This window comes from Hypanus sabinus, chromosome 17 (genome assembly GCF_030144855.1).
Source record: "Hypanus sabinus isolate sHypSab1 chromosome 17, sHypSab1.hap1, whole genome shotgun sequence".
NCBI classification, from domain to species: domain Eukaryota; kingdom Metazoa; phylum Chordata; class Chondrichthyes; order Myliobatiformes; family Dasyatidae; genus Hypanus; species Hypanus sabinus.
This window is the reverse complement of record NC_082722.1, coordinates 79854876-79871424: the sequence shown is the minus strand read 5'-3', so window position 1 is coordinate 79871424 and position 16549 is coordinate 79854876. Positions and strand designations below refer to the sequence as shown.

At 41.8% G+C, this 16549-nt stretch overlaps 1 protein-coding gene and 1 long non-coding RNA gene across 5 annotated transcripts in view; one reads left to right on the top strand and one right to left on the bottom strand.

Annotated features, from left to right (window-relative positions):
- Positions 1-16549, top strand: part of LOC132407065 (granule associated Rac and RHOG effector protein 1-like) — a 244548-nt gene that overhangs the window by 85226 nt on the left and 142773 nt on the right. For 2 of the 4 annotated variants that reach the window (XM_059993324.1, XM_059993322.1), the window contains one exon: positions 982-1030. The exons of the other annotated variants lie outside the window; for them this stretch is intronic. In XM_059993324.1, the coding sequence (XP_059849307.1) occupies positions 1001-1030 (30 nt within the window). In that variant the 5' untranslated portion in view covers positions 982-1000. Of the gene's footprint in view, positions 1-981; positions 1031-16549 lie in introns of those variants that run through there. 4 annotated transcript variants of the gene reach the window in all.
- Positions 1-16549, bottom strand: part of LOC132407066 (uncharacterized) — a 68423-nt gene that overhangs the window by 13121 nt on the left and 38753 nt on the right. The window contains exon 2 of the long non-coding RNA XR_009516368.1: positions 14403-14485. This is a non-coding gene — a long non-coding RNA (uncharacterized LOC132407066). The remainder of the gene's footprint in view (positions 1-14402; positions 14486-16549) is intronic.

Sequence of the window (16549 nt, the reverse complement as noted above, 5' to 3'; positions counted from 1 at the left end):
GGAGGGTAGGACCTCTCAAGGATAGTGGAGTGAAACTTTTATAGTTGTACTGTGGAGAGTATTCTGACAGGCTGCATCACTGTCTGGTATGGAGGGGCTACTGCACAAGACTGAAAGAAGCAGCAGAAGGTTGTAAATCTAGTTAGCTCCATCTTGGCTACTAGCCTCCAAAGTACCCAGGACATCTTTAGGGAGCGGTGTCTCTGAAAGGCAGCACCCTTTATTAAGGACCTCCAGCATCCAGGGCATGTGCTTTTCTCACTGTTACCATCAGGTAGGAGGTACAGAAGCCTGAAGGCACACACTCAGAGATTCAGGAACAGCTTCTTCCTCTCTGCCATCCGATTCCTAAATGGACATTGAATCTTTGGACACTACCTCACTTTTTAAAAATATACAGTATTTCTGTTCTTGCACGCTTTTTAATCTATTCAATACTGTATACATAATTAACTTATTATAATTTTAAAATTTTATTTGTTAATTTTTTTCTCTCTGCTAAGTAATGTATTGCATGGAACTGCTGCTGCTAAGTTAACAAATAAGAAATAGGAACAGGAGTAGGCCACCTGGCTCATCAAGCCTGCCCCGCCATTCAATAAGATCACGGCTGATCTGTCTGTAAACTCAGCTCAATCTACCTGCCTTTTCCCCATAATCCTTAATTCCCAGTCACATGCTGGTGATAATAAAGCTGATTCTGATTGTGATGTGTTTGAAGATGTAAGGTGTGGGTGAGGTCCTACATGAATACTTTGCATTGATATTTTCCAAAGAAATGCACTTTGCAGATGGGGTGATCAATGAGAAGTGTGCTAAACTGCTAGTGCATTTTTGAGATTTGGGTGTTGCATCTTTAGAAGAACATTAAAGTGGATCAGTCCCCAGGACCTGATGGGATGTAGTCCAGTCTACTGAACGAGACAATAGATGAAATTGATGGGGCTTTAATCAAAACCTTTGTGTCCTGTTTCGCCACAGGTGAGGTCCTGGAGGATTAATGAAGAAGCAGGATCAGTTGCAGATATGGGTGGAGTATAATCAATCAAATTTGAAATTATACTGTTTGGGAGATCAATTATAAAAGGAAAAGTACACAGTAAACTCCTTGAGTTTTGATTTATAGGGTGCTGTTTGGGTCCCAAGTACATGGCTTCCTGAGTGATTTCTCAAGTTGATAAGATTGTAAAGAAAGTGTATTTAAAAGTTATGTTGCAGGTTTATAAAGCTCTAGTTAGGTCATGTCTGGTGTATTGCGTTCACTTCTGACACCTCATCATGAGGAGCCTTTGGAGAGGGTGCAGAGGAGTTTACCAGGATGCTGCCTGAGCTGATTAGTGGGCATGAGCTGGAAGGACAAACTTGGCATTTTCTCTGGAGTCACAGAGGCTGAAGTGAGACTGATAGAAGTTTGTAAGCTTATGAGAGGTATAGGTAGAGTACTCGCTCGGAGTTGAAGTATCTTATACCAGAAGGCATACATTTAAGCTGAGAGGGGGTAAGTTCAAAGGAGATGTGCAGTGCAAGTATTTTACAGAGGTGTGGGTGCCTGGAGTGCTTCACCAGGGATGGTAATGGAGGTGTTTAAGAGACACTTAGAAATGCACATGAATATCCAGAGAATTGAGGGATATAGATATGGTATAGGCAGAGGGATTCGTTTATTTCAACATTTAATTACCAAATTAATTTGTTTACGACAACTTTGTGGGCCAAAGGGCCTGTTCCTGTGCAGTACTGTTCGATGTAAATGTCTTCTGTCCTGTGCTCTGGGTCTTTAATGAGTTGTGTAGGTAATTTACAAGCAGAGACTGTCTTGTAAACAGCCCTCTAAGCGTTGACTTTCTCCTTGAAAGAAAATTGAATATGATGTATAAGTGAACACTAATCCTGTAATTACCAAGAAACAGATGGCCTACTTGAGACTTACGCTTAATACCAGCTGACTAAATGTCATTAGACTAGATGGCTAATGAACCATCGGGTGAATCTTGCTGAGACTTTAAGCTTCTCACAATATGTGGGTGTTTTGCCTTTGCCCCTGCAGAAAGTTGCTTGCTGGGGATTTGCTCTACAGCACGCTTTCTTAGTGTGACCAGCCACTTGTCACGGCTGGAGTGCTTTGATTTTTCCCAGGACACGCTCCTCCTTCAGGTGTGGGAGCTGAAATGAGTCTCCTTCCCCCTCTTACCCCCTCCTCACTCCCCTCTCCCCCTTCCTCTCTCCCGCCCCCTGCCCCTTCCCCATCTCTCTCCTTCCACTCCCCTACTCACTGCTCACTCTCTCCTATCACCCCCTTCCTCTACCCCACTCTCTCCCTCCCCCTCATTAATCATGAACCTATTAATCTCCACTTTAAATACTCAATGACTTGGCCTCTGCAGCCATTTGTGGCAGTGAATTCCAGATTCACCACCCTCTGGATAAATAAATTCCTTCTTATTTCTGTTCTAAATGCAAGTCCCTCTATTCTGAGGCTGTGACATCCACTTTATCTAGGACTTTCAATATTCCATAGGGTTCCCCTCATTCTGATGAACTCCAACGAGTATAGACCCAGAGCCATCAAACACTCCTTGCAAGTTAACCCTCACGTGTGATCAAAGGTTTTTCTTCCTTGATGTAGGTATAAGTGAGATTCCTCTGGTTGACAATCTATGCTTGTTTGTGGTATGCAGGACCGGACTTACCGAAAGCAATCGCATAACTTGGTCATAAAAGAAAGACAGACTAGTATTTGTATCTCTTCATGGATATTGCAGCATTCCAAAACACTTCATAGCCAGAAAAGCAGGGTGGAAGAGTAGCCTCTCTTTTTGTAATGCAGCAAGTGATCATGAAGCTAAGTTGAGCTTTATTTGTCACTTTGAAGCATGAAAGCATACAGTGAAATGTGTCGTTTGTGTTAATAGCCAACATAGTCTGAGTTTGTGCTGGGAGCAGCCGCAAATGTCAGCATGCTTATGGTGCAACGTGTATTAGAATGTATTGCACTGTACCACTGCTGCGAAACAACGCATTTCACAAAATATGCCGGTGATATTAAACCTGATTGTGACACTGACCTCAACTCACTCACCCTAACCTGTATGTCTTTGCAATGTGGGAGGAAACCAAAACACTCAGAGGAGACACACATAGTCATGGGAAGAACAGACAAACTCCTTACAGACAACAATGGGAATGGAACACTACTTGTGTTTGCAGGCGCTGAAAAATGTTATGCTAACTGCTATGCCGCAGTGCTGTCCCACAATCTTAAGTCAAAGGTATTGAGGAGTGTGTGTAGGCCTCCGTTAGTCTCGATAGACCATGGATTTGCACTTTGAAAAGTTTCCAGGGTGCAAGCCTGGGCAAGGCTCTTTTTATGGGAGACCGGTAGTTGCCCAAGCTGCAAATCTCCCCTCTCCACGCCACCAATGTTGTCCAAGGGAAGGGCATTAGAGGGGAGTAGGGAGTTGTTAATACCTATCTTTCAATAAATTGAATTGTCATGATAGGTTTGTTATATGCATTCTCAAAGATGCTGCTCTGTGTATCAATAAGAGAAGTAATTCTGACACTTTATAAGAAAAATAAATGTAATGGGATGTAATGCTAAAGTTGTACAAGGCATTGGTAAGGCCAAATTTGGAATATTGTGTGCAGTTCTGGTCACCGAATTATAGGAAAGATATCAGTAAATTAGAGAGAGTGCAGAGACGATTTACTAGGATGTTACCTGGGTTTCAGCAATTAAGTTACAGAGAAAGGTTGAACAAGTTAGGTCTCTATTCATTGGAGCGTAGAAGGTTGAGGGGGGATTTGATCGAGGTATTTAAAATTTTGAGAGGGATAGATAGAGTTGACGTGAACAGGCTGTTTCCATTGAGAGTAGGGGAGATTCAAACTAGAGGACATGATTTGAGAGTTAGGGGGCAGAAGTTTAAGGGAAACACGAGGGGGTATTTCTTTACTCAAAGAGTGATAGCTGTGTGGAATGAGGTTCCTGTAGAAGTAGTAGAGGCCAGTTCAGTTGTGTCATTTAAGGTAAAATTGGATAGGTATATGGACAGGAAAGGAGTGGAGGGTTATGGGCTGAGTGCGGGTAGGTGGGACTAGGTGAGATTAAGGGTTCGGCACGAACTAGGAGGGCCAAGATGGCCTGTTTCCGTGCTGTGATTGTTATTATATTATTAAATATTCCTTTTGCTGTCTGTAAGGAATTTTAATGTTCTACCTGTGGAATGCATGGGTTTCCTCCAGGTCCAAAGAAGTACTTGTTAGTAGGTTAATTGGTCATTGTAAATTGTCCTGTGATTAGACTAAGGTAAATCAGTGGGTTGCTGGGCAGCACAGCTCGAAGGGTTGGAAGGGACTGTTGCCTGCTGTATCTCTAAATAAACTGTGAAGCATCAGCGTTTACCAGCAGAAATGCAGCAGATGTTCCTTGGGATCAAATGTAGTGTTTAAATGTTCTCAATAATATGTTTGAATTGCACAGTGGTGAACAAGTGTCTAATCTGTAAATCAGTCTGAGTAAATGAGCTGTTTCACATTGGTTGGGATTCCAGGTTCAATTGCATTGCTAACACAAAATGACTTATTACTGGCTAATTCTCTTCCCCCACTGGTTAAATAGCAGAGAGCCATAATTTAAAAAAATAATGCCACTCAGAGCAGTGCAGATCCTGGTTGTTGTAAATGCTACTGACTTGTTGCTTTTGGCTAGCTGTCAAGTGTCCCTCCACATCATTCACAAAATCAGTTGGGGAAAGATGAATGGAAATTAGTTTTACCAAGTGATTCAGGGATGAAGATGTACATGAAGCCAAGAGATGGGATAGGTCTTTTGTTTTAAGATAAATGAACATTTAGGAAATTTGACGTGTCCCTGGTGACCCTCTCATCAATTTTCTCTCCCCCACCCCTTTTGTACTATGTTAAGTCACAAATATATGGAATGATCTGACTTAAGATGGTTAATGTCATTTTCAGTATGCAAGTGTAAAGGAGAACAAAATAATTGTTACTCCGAATCCAAAGCAGCACTAAAAACACAGTAAGATCAAGAATACAATAGTAAAAAAACACAATAAATATAAATACATAAGATAGCTTTTATATACATTGATTTGTACATCCGTAAAGTGATGCTCAGTACAAGGGTGTCTCTACGTAAGGTGACTGACAGGAAATGATAAAGTAGTGGTGGTTGGAGATGTGGAAGGGTGGAAATGTGGGTGGATGTTGTTATCAGCCTTACTGCTTGGGGAAAGTAACAAAAACAGTTACTAGTGGTCCTGGCATGGATGCTACGTAGCCTCATCCCTGATGGGAGAGAGGCAAACAGTCAATGAGCAGGGTGGGTGGGAACCTTCATGATGGTACTGGCCCTTTTTTTTGCTACCTTTCTGTATATACTGTGTGTCCTTGATGGCAGGTAGGCTAATGCCAGTGAAGCCTGGGGCAGTTTTGACTACCTGTTGTAGAGACGTCTGCCGCAATGCAGTTTCCCTACCATTCAGCAATGCACCTTGCTAGATGATTGCATCTCGAATATTTCTGGATAGCATACAAACATAAACTTTTCACTGCATCTTGGTACCTATGACAGTAATGAATCAATCAATACAGAGGCATGCAAAACTGTATTTGCACTACATGCAACAATAATAAACCAATTCTTATTCACATTTAAAAAAACTGTAGATTCTGAAAATCTGAAATAAAAGTCCATCAAATTTCTGGAGAAACTGGAGAGGTTAGATAGCATCTGGACAGAGAAACAATGATTGGAATTGGTTTATTATAAATGAGAAGTGATTAATAATGCTACCAATTAGTACTCATCTCTGTGAAGCTTTCCAGATACAGTAGTGCTAGGAAGTTTGTGAATAGTTTAGTCTATTTCTGCATAAATATGTCCTAAAATGGGATCAGATCTTCATGTAAGTCCCATAACCAGATAAAGAGAATCCAATTAAATAAATAACACATGAACATTACACTTGTTCATTTATTTTTGCAAAAGGCATTACCTCAGAGGTTCAGATACTTTTTCCAACAAATACACGTAATATTGGATCATTTTTCTCAGTAAATGAACAAGTATAATATTTTTGTATTATTTATTTAATTGGATTCTCTTTATCTAATTTTAGGACTTGCATGAAGATCTGATCACATTTTAGGTCATATTTATGCAGAAATAGGGAAAATTTTACAGGGTTCACAAACTTTTTATCAGTACTGTACATCATCTGGGACAAACATGAATTCACCTCTGCTGTATGGAAGACATTGTCATTTGAATTCTGTTTCTCACCCCAGACTCTGCCTTTGTTTCTGACTCTGAATTTAAACTTCTTTCCCAGTTCTGAGGAAAAATCAATGAACTCAATCATTAATTACCTCATTATAGCTTTGCATTTTATTCTGTACCTACACTGCCTATAACTGTAACACTTTATTTGCATCCTGTTACTGCTTTATCTTGTTTTACCCTGAGGGGCAGTACGGCAATTCCTGCCCTGTAGGAGTTTGTACATTCTCCCTGTAACCAGGTAGGTTTACTCCTGTTTTCTCTCATACTAGGTTAATTGGTTGCATAGGTGGAAATGGGCCACACAGGCACATTTGACCAGAAGGGCCTGTCACTATGCTATAAAATTAAATACCTCAATCCCATGTGTAATGATCTGATTTGTATGAACAATATGCAAGACAAGTTTCTTGCTGTATCTCAGCATGTGAAACCATTTCTCTCTCCACTTGCTATTTTATGTCTTCAGTTTCTGTCAGAAATTTGATTGACTTTAATTTCACATTTTCAGCATTTGGCAATACAGCACAGAATAGAAACTTCTGGCTCACTGAGTTCACTGCCCAGACACCCACCTGTTTAACCCCAGCCTAATCACGGGACAATTTACAATGACCAATTAACCTATTAACTGGTATGACTTTGCACTGTGGAATGAAACTGGAGCACCTGGAGGAAATCCTCACACACAGGAAGGAATGTACAAACTCACTTACAGAGGATGCCAGAATTGATCTCTGAATTTCGACATGCCAAGATGTAATAGTGTTGTGCTAACCGCTATGCTGCCATGATGCTCATAGGCTTTTCATGTATTGGAATTGGTTTATTATTCTCACATTTACCAAATTAGGTGAAAAAAAAACTAAGTTTTGCATGATAATTTCAAAACATTTACATTGAGGTAGTATATAAGGAAAAGCAAAATGAATGCAAAAGACATTGGTTACAGTTATAGAGAAAGTGCAGTGTGGGCAGACAGTAAAGGGCAAGGGCTACATTGATGGAGATTGTTTGAGCAGGAATTCAGATTTAATGTTCATCAGTTTTATAACTGTGGGATAGAAATTGTGTTGAGCCTGCTGGTGTGAGTTTGCAAACTTTTGTATTTTCTTCCCAATGGAAGTGGGAAAAGTGAAAAAGACAGGGGGTGAGTGGAATCTGTGGTTGCGTTGGCAGCTTTACTGAGGCAGTGAGAAGTGCAGAGAGTCCTGTTTGTAATGTGCTGAGCGGTGTACACAACTCTGCAGTTTCTTGTCTTGGGTATCGGAGTTGCTACTCCAAGTATGATGTATCAGGATAGGATGTTTTCATAAGAAAATATAGGAGCAGGGGTTGGCCATCTGGCCTTCGAACTTGCCCCACCATTAACTAAGATCAAGGTTGATATGGCTATGGAATTGAGCCATAGAATTCTATCCTAAAACTGTTCCATAAGACCATCTATAAGGATTGGTGAGGGTAATTAAGGACATTCAGGATTTCTTAAGCTTCCAAAGAGGTAGAAGTGCTGGTGTGTGATGTCAGTGATGTTTACCTGGACAATAACAACCATAAGACACAGGAGCAAAATTAGATAATTTGGCCTATTGAGTCCATTCTGCCATTTAATCATGTCTGCCATCTGGAAGAAGGACTCGCACCGCCAGGTTCAAGAACATTTGAATACGTACACAACGCTGGAAGAACTCAGCAGGCCAGGCAGCATCCGTGAGAAAAGAGTAGCCAACGTTTTGGGCCGAGACCCTTCATTAGGAATGGGGGGCAAGAGAGAGCCGAAGCCCAGTAATAGAGATAGGGGAGGGGGTAGGGCCTAGAGGCGCCAGGTGGAAAACCAATCAGAGGAAAGATAAAGGGGGGAGGGGAAGGGGATAAGCATGAAAGAACTGTAGAGATAAAGAAGCAGAAAGTTGAAAGGGGAGAGAGGCAGAGAGGGACCTGGGATAGGGGAAGAGCATTTGTTACCCCTCAACCATCAGGCTCTTGAACCAGAAGGGGTAACTTCACTCAACTTCACTTGCCCCTTCACTGTTTCCACAAACTACGGACTCACTTTCAAGGACTTGTGTTCTTGATATTTATTGCTTATTTATTTATAATATTATGAATAATATTTTCTTTTCTTTTTGTATTTACGTATTTTGCTGTATTTTGCATACTGGTTGTCTGCCCTATTGATGAGGTCTTTAAGTGATTCTATTATGGTTATTGGATTTATTGAGTATGCCCCCAAGAAAATGAATCTCATGGTTGCATATGGTCACATTGTACTTTGATAATGAATTTGCTTTAAACTTTGTCTGATTTATTATCCCTATTAACCCCATTCTCCTGCCTTCTCCCTATAACCTTTGATGTCCTGATTAATCAAGAACCGATCAACCTTCATTTTAAATATACCCAGTCACTGTCTCCACAGCTATCTGTGGCAATGAATTTCATAGATTCACTGCCCTATGGCTAGAGAAATTCCTCTTCATCTCTGTTCTTAAGGGGCATTCCACTTCTGAGGCTGTGCCTTCTGGTACTAGATACCCTCTGTTTAGGAAACATCCTCTCCTCATCCACTTTATCTTGATATTTCAATATTTGATAAGCTTCTATGAGATCACCCCTCACTCTTCTAAGCTCCATCAAGTATCTCCAGGGACTTTTACTGTCTCCTCAGCACCATTGATACAGTCAGGCATGTACTCCACCTTGAACACAAATGGCCAGTCCTTTGATATTGAGGGAAAAGGACAGTGAATATAGGAATAGAGTGAGGTGGAGGATAAATGCGTGGCTGAGGGATTGGAGCAGGGGGCAGGGATTCGGATTTCTGGATCATTGGGATCTCTTGGGGCAGGAGTGACCTATACGATCAGGGGGACCAATATACTGGTGGGGAGGTTGCCAAGGCTATTGGGGAGAGTTTAAACTAGGATTGCTGGGGGTTGGGAACCAAACTGAAGAGACAGAGGAAGGGGTGGTTGGCTCACAAATAGAGAAGGTTTGGAGACAGTGTGAGAGGGTGGATAGGCAGATGGTTGCGAAGGGATACGCTCAGACTGATGGTTTGAGATGTCTGTTTTAATGCAAGGAGTATTATGAACAAAGCAGATGAGCTTAGAGCATGGGTCAGTACTTGGAGCTATGAAGTTGTGGCCATTACAGAGACTTGAGTGGCTCCGGGGCAGGAATGGTTACTTTGAGTGCCAGGCTTTAGATGTTTCAGAAAGGACAGGGAGGGAGCCAAAAGAGGTTGGGGGTGGGGGGGTGTCTCACTGTTGATCAGAGATAGTGTTACGGCCATAGAAAAGGAGAAAGACATAGAGGAATTGTCTATGGAGTCTCTGTGGGTGAAAGTTAGGAAGAGCAAGGGGTCAATACTGGGTGTTTTTTGTAGACCACTCAATAGTAACAGGGATATCGAGGAGCAGCAGATAGGGAGACAGATTCTGGAAAGGTATAGTAATAACAGGGCTGTCATGGTGGGAGATTTTAATTTCCCAAATATTGATTGGCATGTCCCTAGAGCGAAGGGTTTAGATGGGGTGGAGTTTGTTAGGTGTGTTCAGGAAGGTTTCTTGACACAGTATGTAGATAAGCCTACAAGAGGAGAGGCTGCACTTGATCTGATATTGGGAAATGAATCTGATCAGGTGTCAGATCTCTCAGTGGGAGAGCATTTTGGAGATAGTGATCACAATTCTATCTCCTTTACTATAGCGTTGGAGAGGGATAGAAACAGACAAGTTAGGAAAGCATTTAATTGGAGTAAGGGGAAATATGAACCTATCAGGCAGGAACTTGGAAACATAAATTGGAAACAGATGTTCTCAGGGAAATGTATGGAAGAAATGTGGCAAATGTTCAGGGAGGAGCTCAAGAAAGAAATTAGGAGAGCCAGAAGGGGCCATGAGAAGGCCTTGGCAGACAGGATGAAGGAAAACTGCAAGGCATTCTACAAGTATGTGAAGAGCAAGAGGATAAGACGCAAGAGAATAGGACCAATCAAGCGTGCCAGTGGAAAAATTTGTATGGAACCGGAGAAGATAGTAGAGGTACTTAATGAGTACTTTGGTTCAGTATTCACTACGGAAAAGGATCTTGGCAATTGTAGGGATGACTTGCAACGGACTGAAAAGCTTGAGCATGTATCTATTAAGAAAGAGTATGTGCAGGAGCCTTTAGAAATCATCAAGTTGGATAAGTCACTGGGATCAGACAAGATGTACCCTAGGCTACTGTGGGAGGCAAGGGAGGAGATTACTGAGCCTCTGGCGATGATGATGCAAAGATCAATGGGGACGGGAGAGGTTTGGAGGGTTGCAGATGTTGTTCCATTATTCTAGAAAGGATGCAGAGAAAGCCCAGGAAATTATAGACCAGTGAGTCTTATTTCAATGGTTGGTAAGTTGATGGAGAAGATCCTGAGGGGCAGGATTTATGAACATTTGGAGAGGCAAAATATGATTAGGAAAAGACAGCATGGCTTTGTGAAAGGCAGGTCATGCCTTACGAGCCGGATTGAATGTGACTAAACACATTGATGACAGTAGAGCAGTAGATGTAGTATATATGGATTTCTACAAGGTATTTGACAAAGTAACCCATGCAAGGTTTATTAAGAAAGTAAGGCATGGGATCCAAAGGGACATTGCTTTGTGGATCCAGAACTGGCTTGCCCACAGAAGGCAAAGAATGGTTGTAGACGGGTCATATTCTGCATGGAGGTCGGTCACCAGTGGTGTGTCTCAGGGATCTGTTCTGAGACCCTTACTCTTTGTGATTTTTATAAATGACTTGGATGAGGAAGTGGAGGGATAGGTTAGAAATCGTGGAATTGAGCTTAGGACCCGAGAGGTAATGTTGCAGCTATATAGGACCCTGGTCAGACCCCACTTGGAGTACTGTGCTCAGTTCCGGTCGCCTCACTATTGGAAGGATGTGGAAACAATAGAAAGGGTGCAGAGGAGATTTACAAGGATTTTGCCTGGATTGGGGAGCATGCATTATGAGAATAGGTTGAGTGAATTGGGCCTTTTTTCCTTGGAGCGATGGAGGATGAGAAGTGACCTGATAGAGGTGTATAAGATGATGAGAGGCATTGACTGTGTGGATAGTCAGAGGCTTTTTCTCAGGGCTGAAATGGCTAGCAAGAGAGGACACAGTTTTAAGGTTCTTGGAAGTAAGGAGATATCAAGGGTAGGTTTTTTTTGACACAGAGAGTGGTGAGTGCATGGAATGGGCTGGCGGTGGTGGGGGCAGATAGGATAGGGTCTGCGCAGAAGAAAGGCCTGGCAAACTACTTTCATATCTTGCCATGAAAACCCTATGGATCTTGAGGTCACTCTACTAATATGACTGAACAACAGCAAAGGTTGTAGAATTAGTTCATTGTTTAGGTGAGTGAAGTTATCTGTGTGTTTTCAGGATTCTGATGGTCGAAAGGTAATAACTGTTCCTGAACCTGATGGTGTTGGACTTAAGGCTCCTATGCCTTCTTCCCAATGGCAGCAGTGAGAAGAGAGATTGGCCTGGATGGTGTGGATCCTTGAGTGATGGATGCTGCTTTCTTGTGGAAGCACTCCATGTAAATATGTTCAGTGGTGATGGACTGGGCTCTAGTTTTATCTGTTCCATACTAGGCCATGATGTAGCCAGTTCGGAGATTCTCCACTTGCTGATGGGAGGGGGATCTGTATTCCTCGGAGGTTATTGGATACACTTATCTGTTCTGTCGAACCTTAAGGCCTATTGAAATGTGCATGAACATGTATAGAAAAATGTGTGGTTTGCATCAACATTCACCACAGTCCAGGGATGTGACAGGGCAGCCCATAAGTGTCGCCGTGCTACCAGCACCAACATACCATCTGCACAACTTATTAACTCTAACCCATACGTCTTTAATGTGGGAGGAAACTGGGAGGATATTATTCACCATATTTTTCAATCTTTAAAACATTGTTTATTTTCCTTTGAGATATTGTAAGTGTTACCTACTTCGATGTACTCTTGTTATTTTGGATAATAATAATAATAATAAAAAAACAGATTTGTAAGGGAAACTGGAGCACCTGGTGGAAACCCGCACTGTCACAGGGAAAATATACAACCTCCTCGTGGACAGACTGGGAATTGAACTCCTGATTGCTTATCACTGGTGCTGTAAAGTGTTACGCTAACTGCTGAGCCATTGTGCTACCTGTACTATGATTGATTGATGGAAGAATCTGGAGGGAGTTGATTGGTAGTTGGCGGGAAATTGAGTATCAGAAAAAAATTATTTGCCATGGACTCGCTGATATGTGGCCTGCGGCCGTCAGGCTCCTGAACCAGCTTTACTCACCTCAGCAGCTCCATGGCTGTGGACTCACTTACAGGCTCTCTGCATTTGTTTACTTTTTATTGTTTGCATATTTTCTTCTTTTATTCACACTTCGCTTGTTAGGACTTGTGAGGGGGTTTTCTTGAAATGGGTTCTATTGTGTTTCTTTGTTTTGTGGCTGCCTGCAAGAAGACGAATCTCAAGGCTGTATACTGTATACACACATTTATAATGTAGTTTGATCTTCGGCTCCTTTGTCAAAAGAAAATAAAAATATTTAAGCTTTTTTTTGGAGTGAGCTGATTGTAGAGATGCCAGAACTGCAGAATGTTCTTCTGCCTCCCCGTCACACTCTGCTGTGGGCAGTGTTTAGCTGTATGTGCAGATTCCTTCCCAGAGTTGCATGCTTGTATTGTCCATCTGTTCTGAGGAATTCATGGGAGGTTTCAGATAAAATGCTAAGAATCAAGTCCACTCACTGGTGGAGGACAAACAAGGAAGAATCAAGACCTCTTTGTGAGATTGTTTGACCCTTTGCATTCTTGAGCGAGTATTCACAGTCCCTCTGTATATTTAGAATGTACAGTTTTTGTTGATGCCAGAAGTTTATTGTAAGAAAGAGAAAATGTTCTGATTTGGGAAGATGCAGATTCCTGAGGTGATAACTGTTCACTGTCCCAATCCTAGCTTTTTGAGTTCACATTCAGCCTTCTTCCCATCACTCTTACTGGGGCATAGGCTGCTGACAGCATCTCACCAGAGTCTTCTGTTTTGGTCCAGACTTTCAAGTTGTTTTTAGGTGTCTTTAAAGATCCTTCCTCTCCCAGGGATGAGGTCTTTGGAGCTTCTGTTGGTGTTTCTGTAGCTCTAGGTTTTTACAGGACAGGGTTGTTTGCCTCATTCCCAACCCTCAGTTACAAGGGGCTTGATACTGTCCATGATGGAGTTATATTCTGCCTTAAACCTTTATATTTTATTTCAATTGACCTCATACTAAGACGGAACAAATTTAGTCGGAATTTGAGGAGGAACTTCAATCACACCGTTAAATGGTTGAAATATGGAGAATGTGTGATTAACTAGCATGGGAAAGGCCGGACTCAATCCAGCACGGACTCACTGCATCTCTGCTCTCTCCCACACTGCCTTCGATGTCTCTCCCCCGGGTGGCATATATAGACCATTACACATTACATTGGAACATTAGTATAGACCAGAATGGGGAGAAACAAGGTTTTTCTGGTGAATGGGAGCAGTTAGAAAGTGAAGGAGAAAAGGCAAGAGACTGTAGGAGTTGCAAAGTGCAGAGCTGTGGACATGCCTGGCAGGTCAGACTGGGCATCTCTTCCACTCTCAGAGGAAGGCAAAGAAAAGGGAGAGGGTAAAAAGACAAATGAGTTAAACCAATAACACAGGTGGTGAGATGCTTAGTCGTAAACCAGTATTAAAACAGTATGTGCCCTAATCATCTGGCATTCTGGCAGTATTGAATCTGATGCAGTGTGTTACTTGGACACCACCAGGAGCCTGGCATTACCGAACCACTGCTCAAGAATGCAGGAATTTTAGGGACAGGAGTGGTCTTCATGGGATGACATTAACCCACCCTTTCTCAGTTGAATTGGTGATTGTATCGCTGCCAGCTTGCGCACAACAGTTCAATTGTTTTGGTGCGTCTGTCAGATGCTTTGTTTGGCACATTCTTTATATAACCAAACTTGTGTTTTTTTAAAATAAAGCATTTTCCAGTGTTCTGTTCCTTTTTTTAAAAATAAGACTTACCAATCCAAAGAGAAGTTATTTCACTCTCTTGTTCCACTGTGAATTCATTTTCTATTTTAGTCCTTCTGTCAGCTCAGGAATACCTTTGAAGAGAATCGAATAGTTTGTGAATAATCACACTGGGGATTTAATGTTCCAAGCTGTTGTGACTGCTGGTCTTGGTGAGTGCAACAGTAGACAAGCAGTCCTGTTGGTGTTGGGGTTTAAAGCACTTTGTTTAAGAATGATATATTAGTTTTTAAAAATGTTTCATTTGAATGTGTACTGCATCATCTTATTGTCAGTTCCCAGATGATTCAAGAAGCATTGACCACATTTGAACAGTTTATACTTACTTGTCAAAGACTTTTCTGGTTATTTCTGCTCTGACAGACACCATTTGGTTCTCAGGCAGAAATATTCCATGCATTTGCCCATACTGTATTGGTTCACCAGCATGCTTATTTTTTTCTGTATGGTGATACTGTGCTATGCCTTCACTGTCCATTAGTCCTGGGAGAACCTGCCTTGTGAGTGTCGATAAGCTATAAAATGAAAATAAGCTATCACCATAGAGTCGTGGTTAGTGCAATGCTATTTCAACTCAGGACTTTGGAGTTCAGAGTTCAATTCTGGTGTCCTCTAAACAAGCTTGTACGTTCCTTCCCATGTGTGCTTAGCTTTCTTCCAGGTGCTCTAGTTTCCTCCCACAACTGGTTAGTGGATCAATTGGTTATTGTATATTGACCTGTAATTAGGCTAGGGTAAAATTGGGTGGTGCAACTCAAAGGGTTGGAAGTGTCTGTTCTATGCTGTATCATTAAATTTAGAAAAATAAAATACGTCTGCATCCTTGTTGGCTTAACTTAATGTCTCTGCTAATGTCTTGTTTGGGAATGTTAGTTACCAATTGGACAAGAAGGTGCACCGTAGAAAGCATTCTTCTAGGGTGCATCATAACCTGGTATGGAAGTTGTCCTGTCCAAGACTGGAAGAAGCTGCAGAAGATCGTGAACATAGCCCAGCACATCACACAAACCAATCTTCCATCCTTGGACTCACTTCACACCACACACTGTCGGAGTGGTGCTGCCAGCATAATCAAGGACAAGACCTACCCAGCCAACACACTTTTTGTCCTACTTCCCTCCAGGAGAAGGTTCAGGAGCATGAAGATTCATATGGCCAGATTTAGGAACAGCTTCTTTCCAATGGTGATAAGACTGCTGAACAGATCCTGACCTGGATCTGGGCCGTATCTTCCAAATATTTTGACCTGACTTGCACTACCTTACTTTCCCATTTCTATTTTCTAATTATGATTTATAATTTAAACTTTTATTATATTTACTTCGATTTGTACTTAAGGGAGCACAAAGCGCAGAAATAAATATTGCTGTGATGATTGTATGCTCTAGTATCAACTGTTTGGTGACAGTAAAGTATTAAGTAAGTGAGAACCAAAATTCCTCTCCCTCTTTAGTAGGATGTTGAGGTCAATTTGCATGTTTCATTGCTGCCCTCTTGCCCTCATCCCTCAACCCAACCCTCCCACCCCATTTATTGAGGCTGGCAAGATTTGCAGCAGTTGGCAAGGACAAGGAAAGTCAAAGTTAACTTCTAAGCTGACTGATGCTTGCAATTCTATTGAGCCTTTTGTATCTCAGTCTGCAACTCTCCTTCCAAGGAAGTTGACTCATGTGTGATGGAGCAAGACAGACGGAGACAGAGACCCACAATCAACACAAAGAATCCAGACGGAAGAGAAACGAAGTTTAATTTTATGCAAAAGTTGTTGTGAGATCAAATGTGTTGGCTGAAAGTGAGCAAGTTCAACTGGTACTCACAAAAAGGGAATTGGAGAAGTACTGGGAAAGGGAAAACGGTGAAAAAGTGGAATCAGTTTTATTCCTGATTAAAGTCCTGATGAAGAGCCTTGACCGAAATGTTGACTGTTTGTTCATTCCCACAGGTACTGCCTGACCCGCTGAGTTCCTCCAGCTTTTTATGTGTCACTTTGGATTTGCAGCATCTGCAGAAACTCTTGTACTTATAAATGATACTGTTTTGGACATGCAGTTGTGGAAAAGATGTGGTTGAACTGGCAAGAGTGCAAATAAAATTTACAAGGATTTTGCTAGGACTAGAGGGCCCAAGTTGTAGAAAAG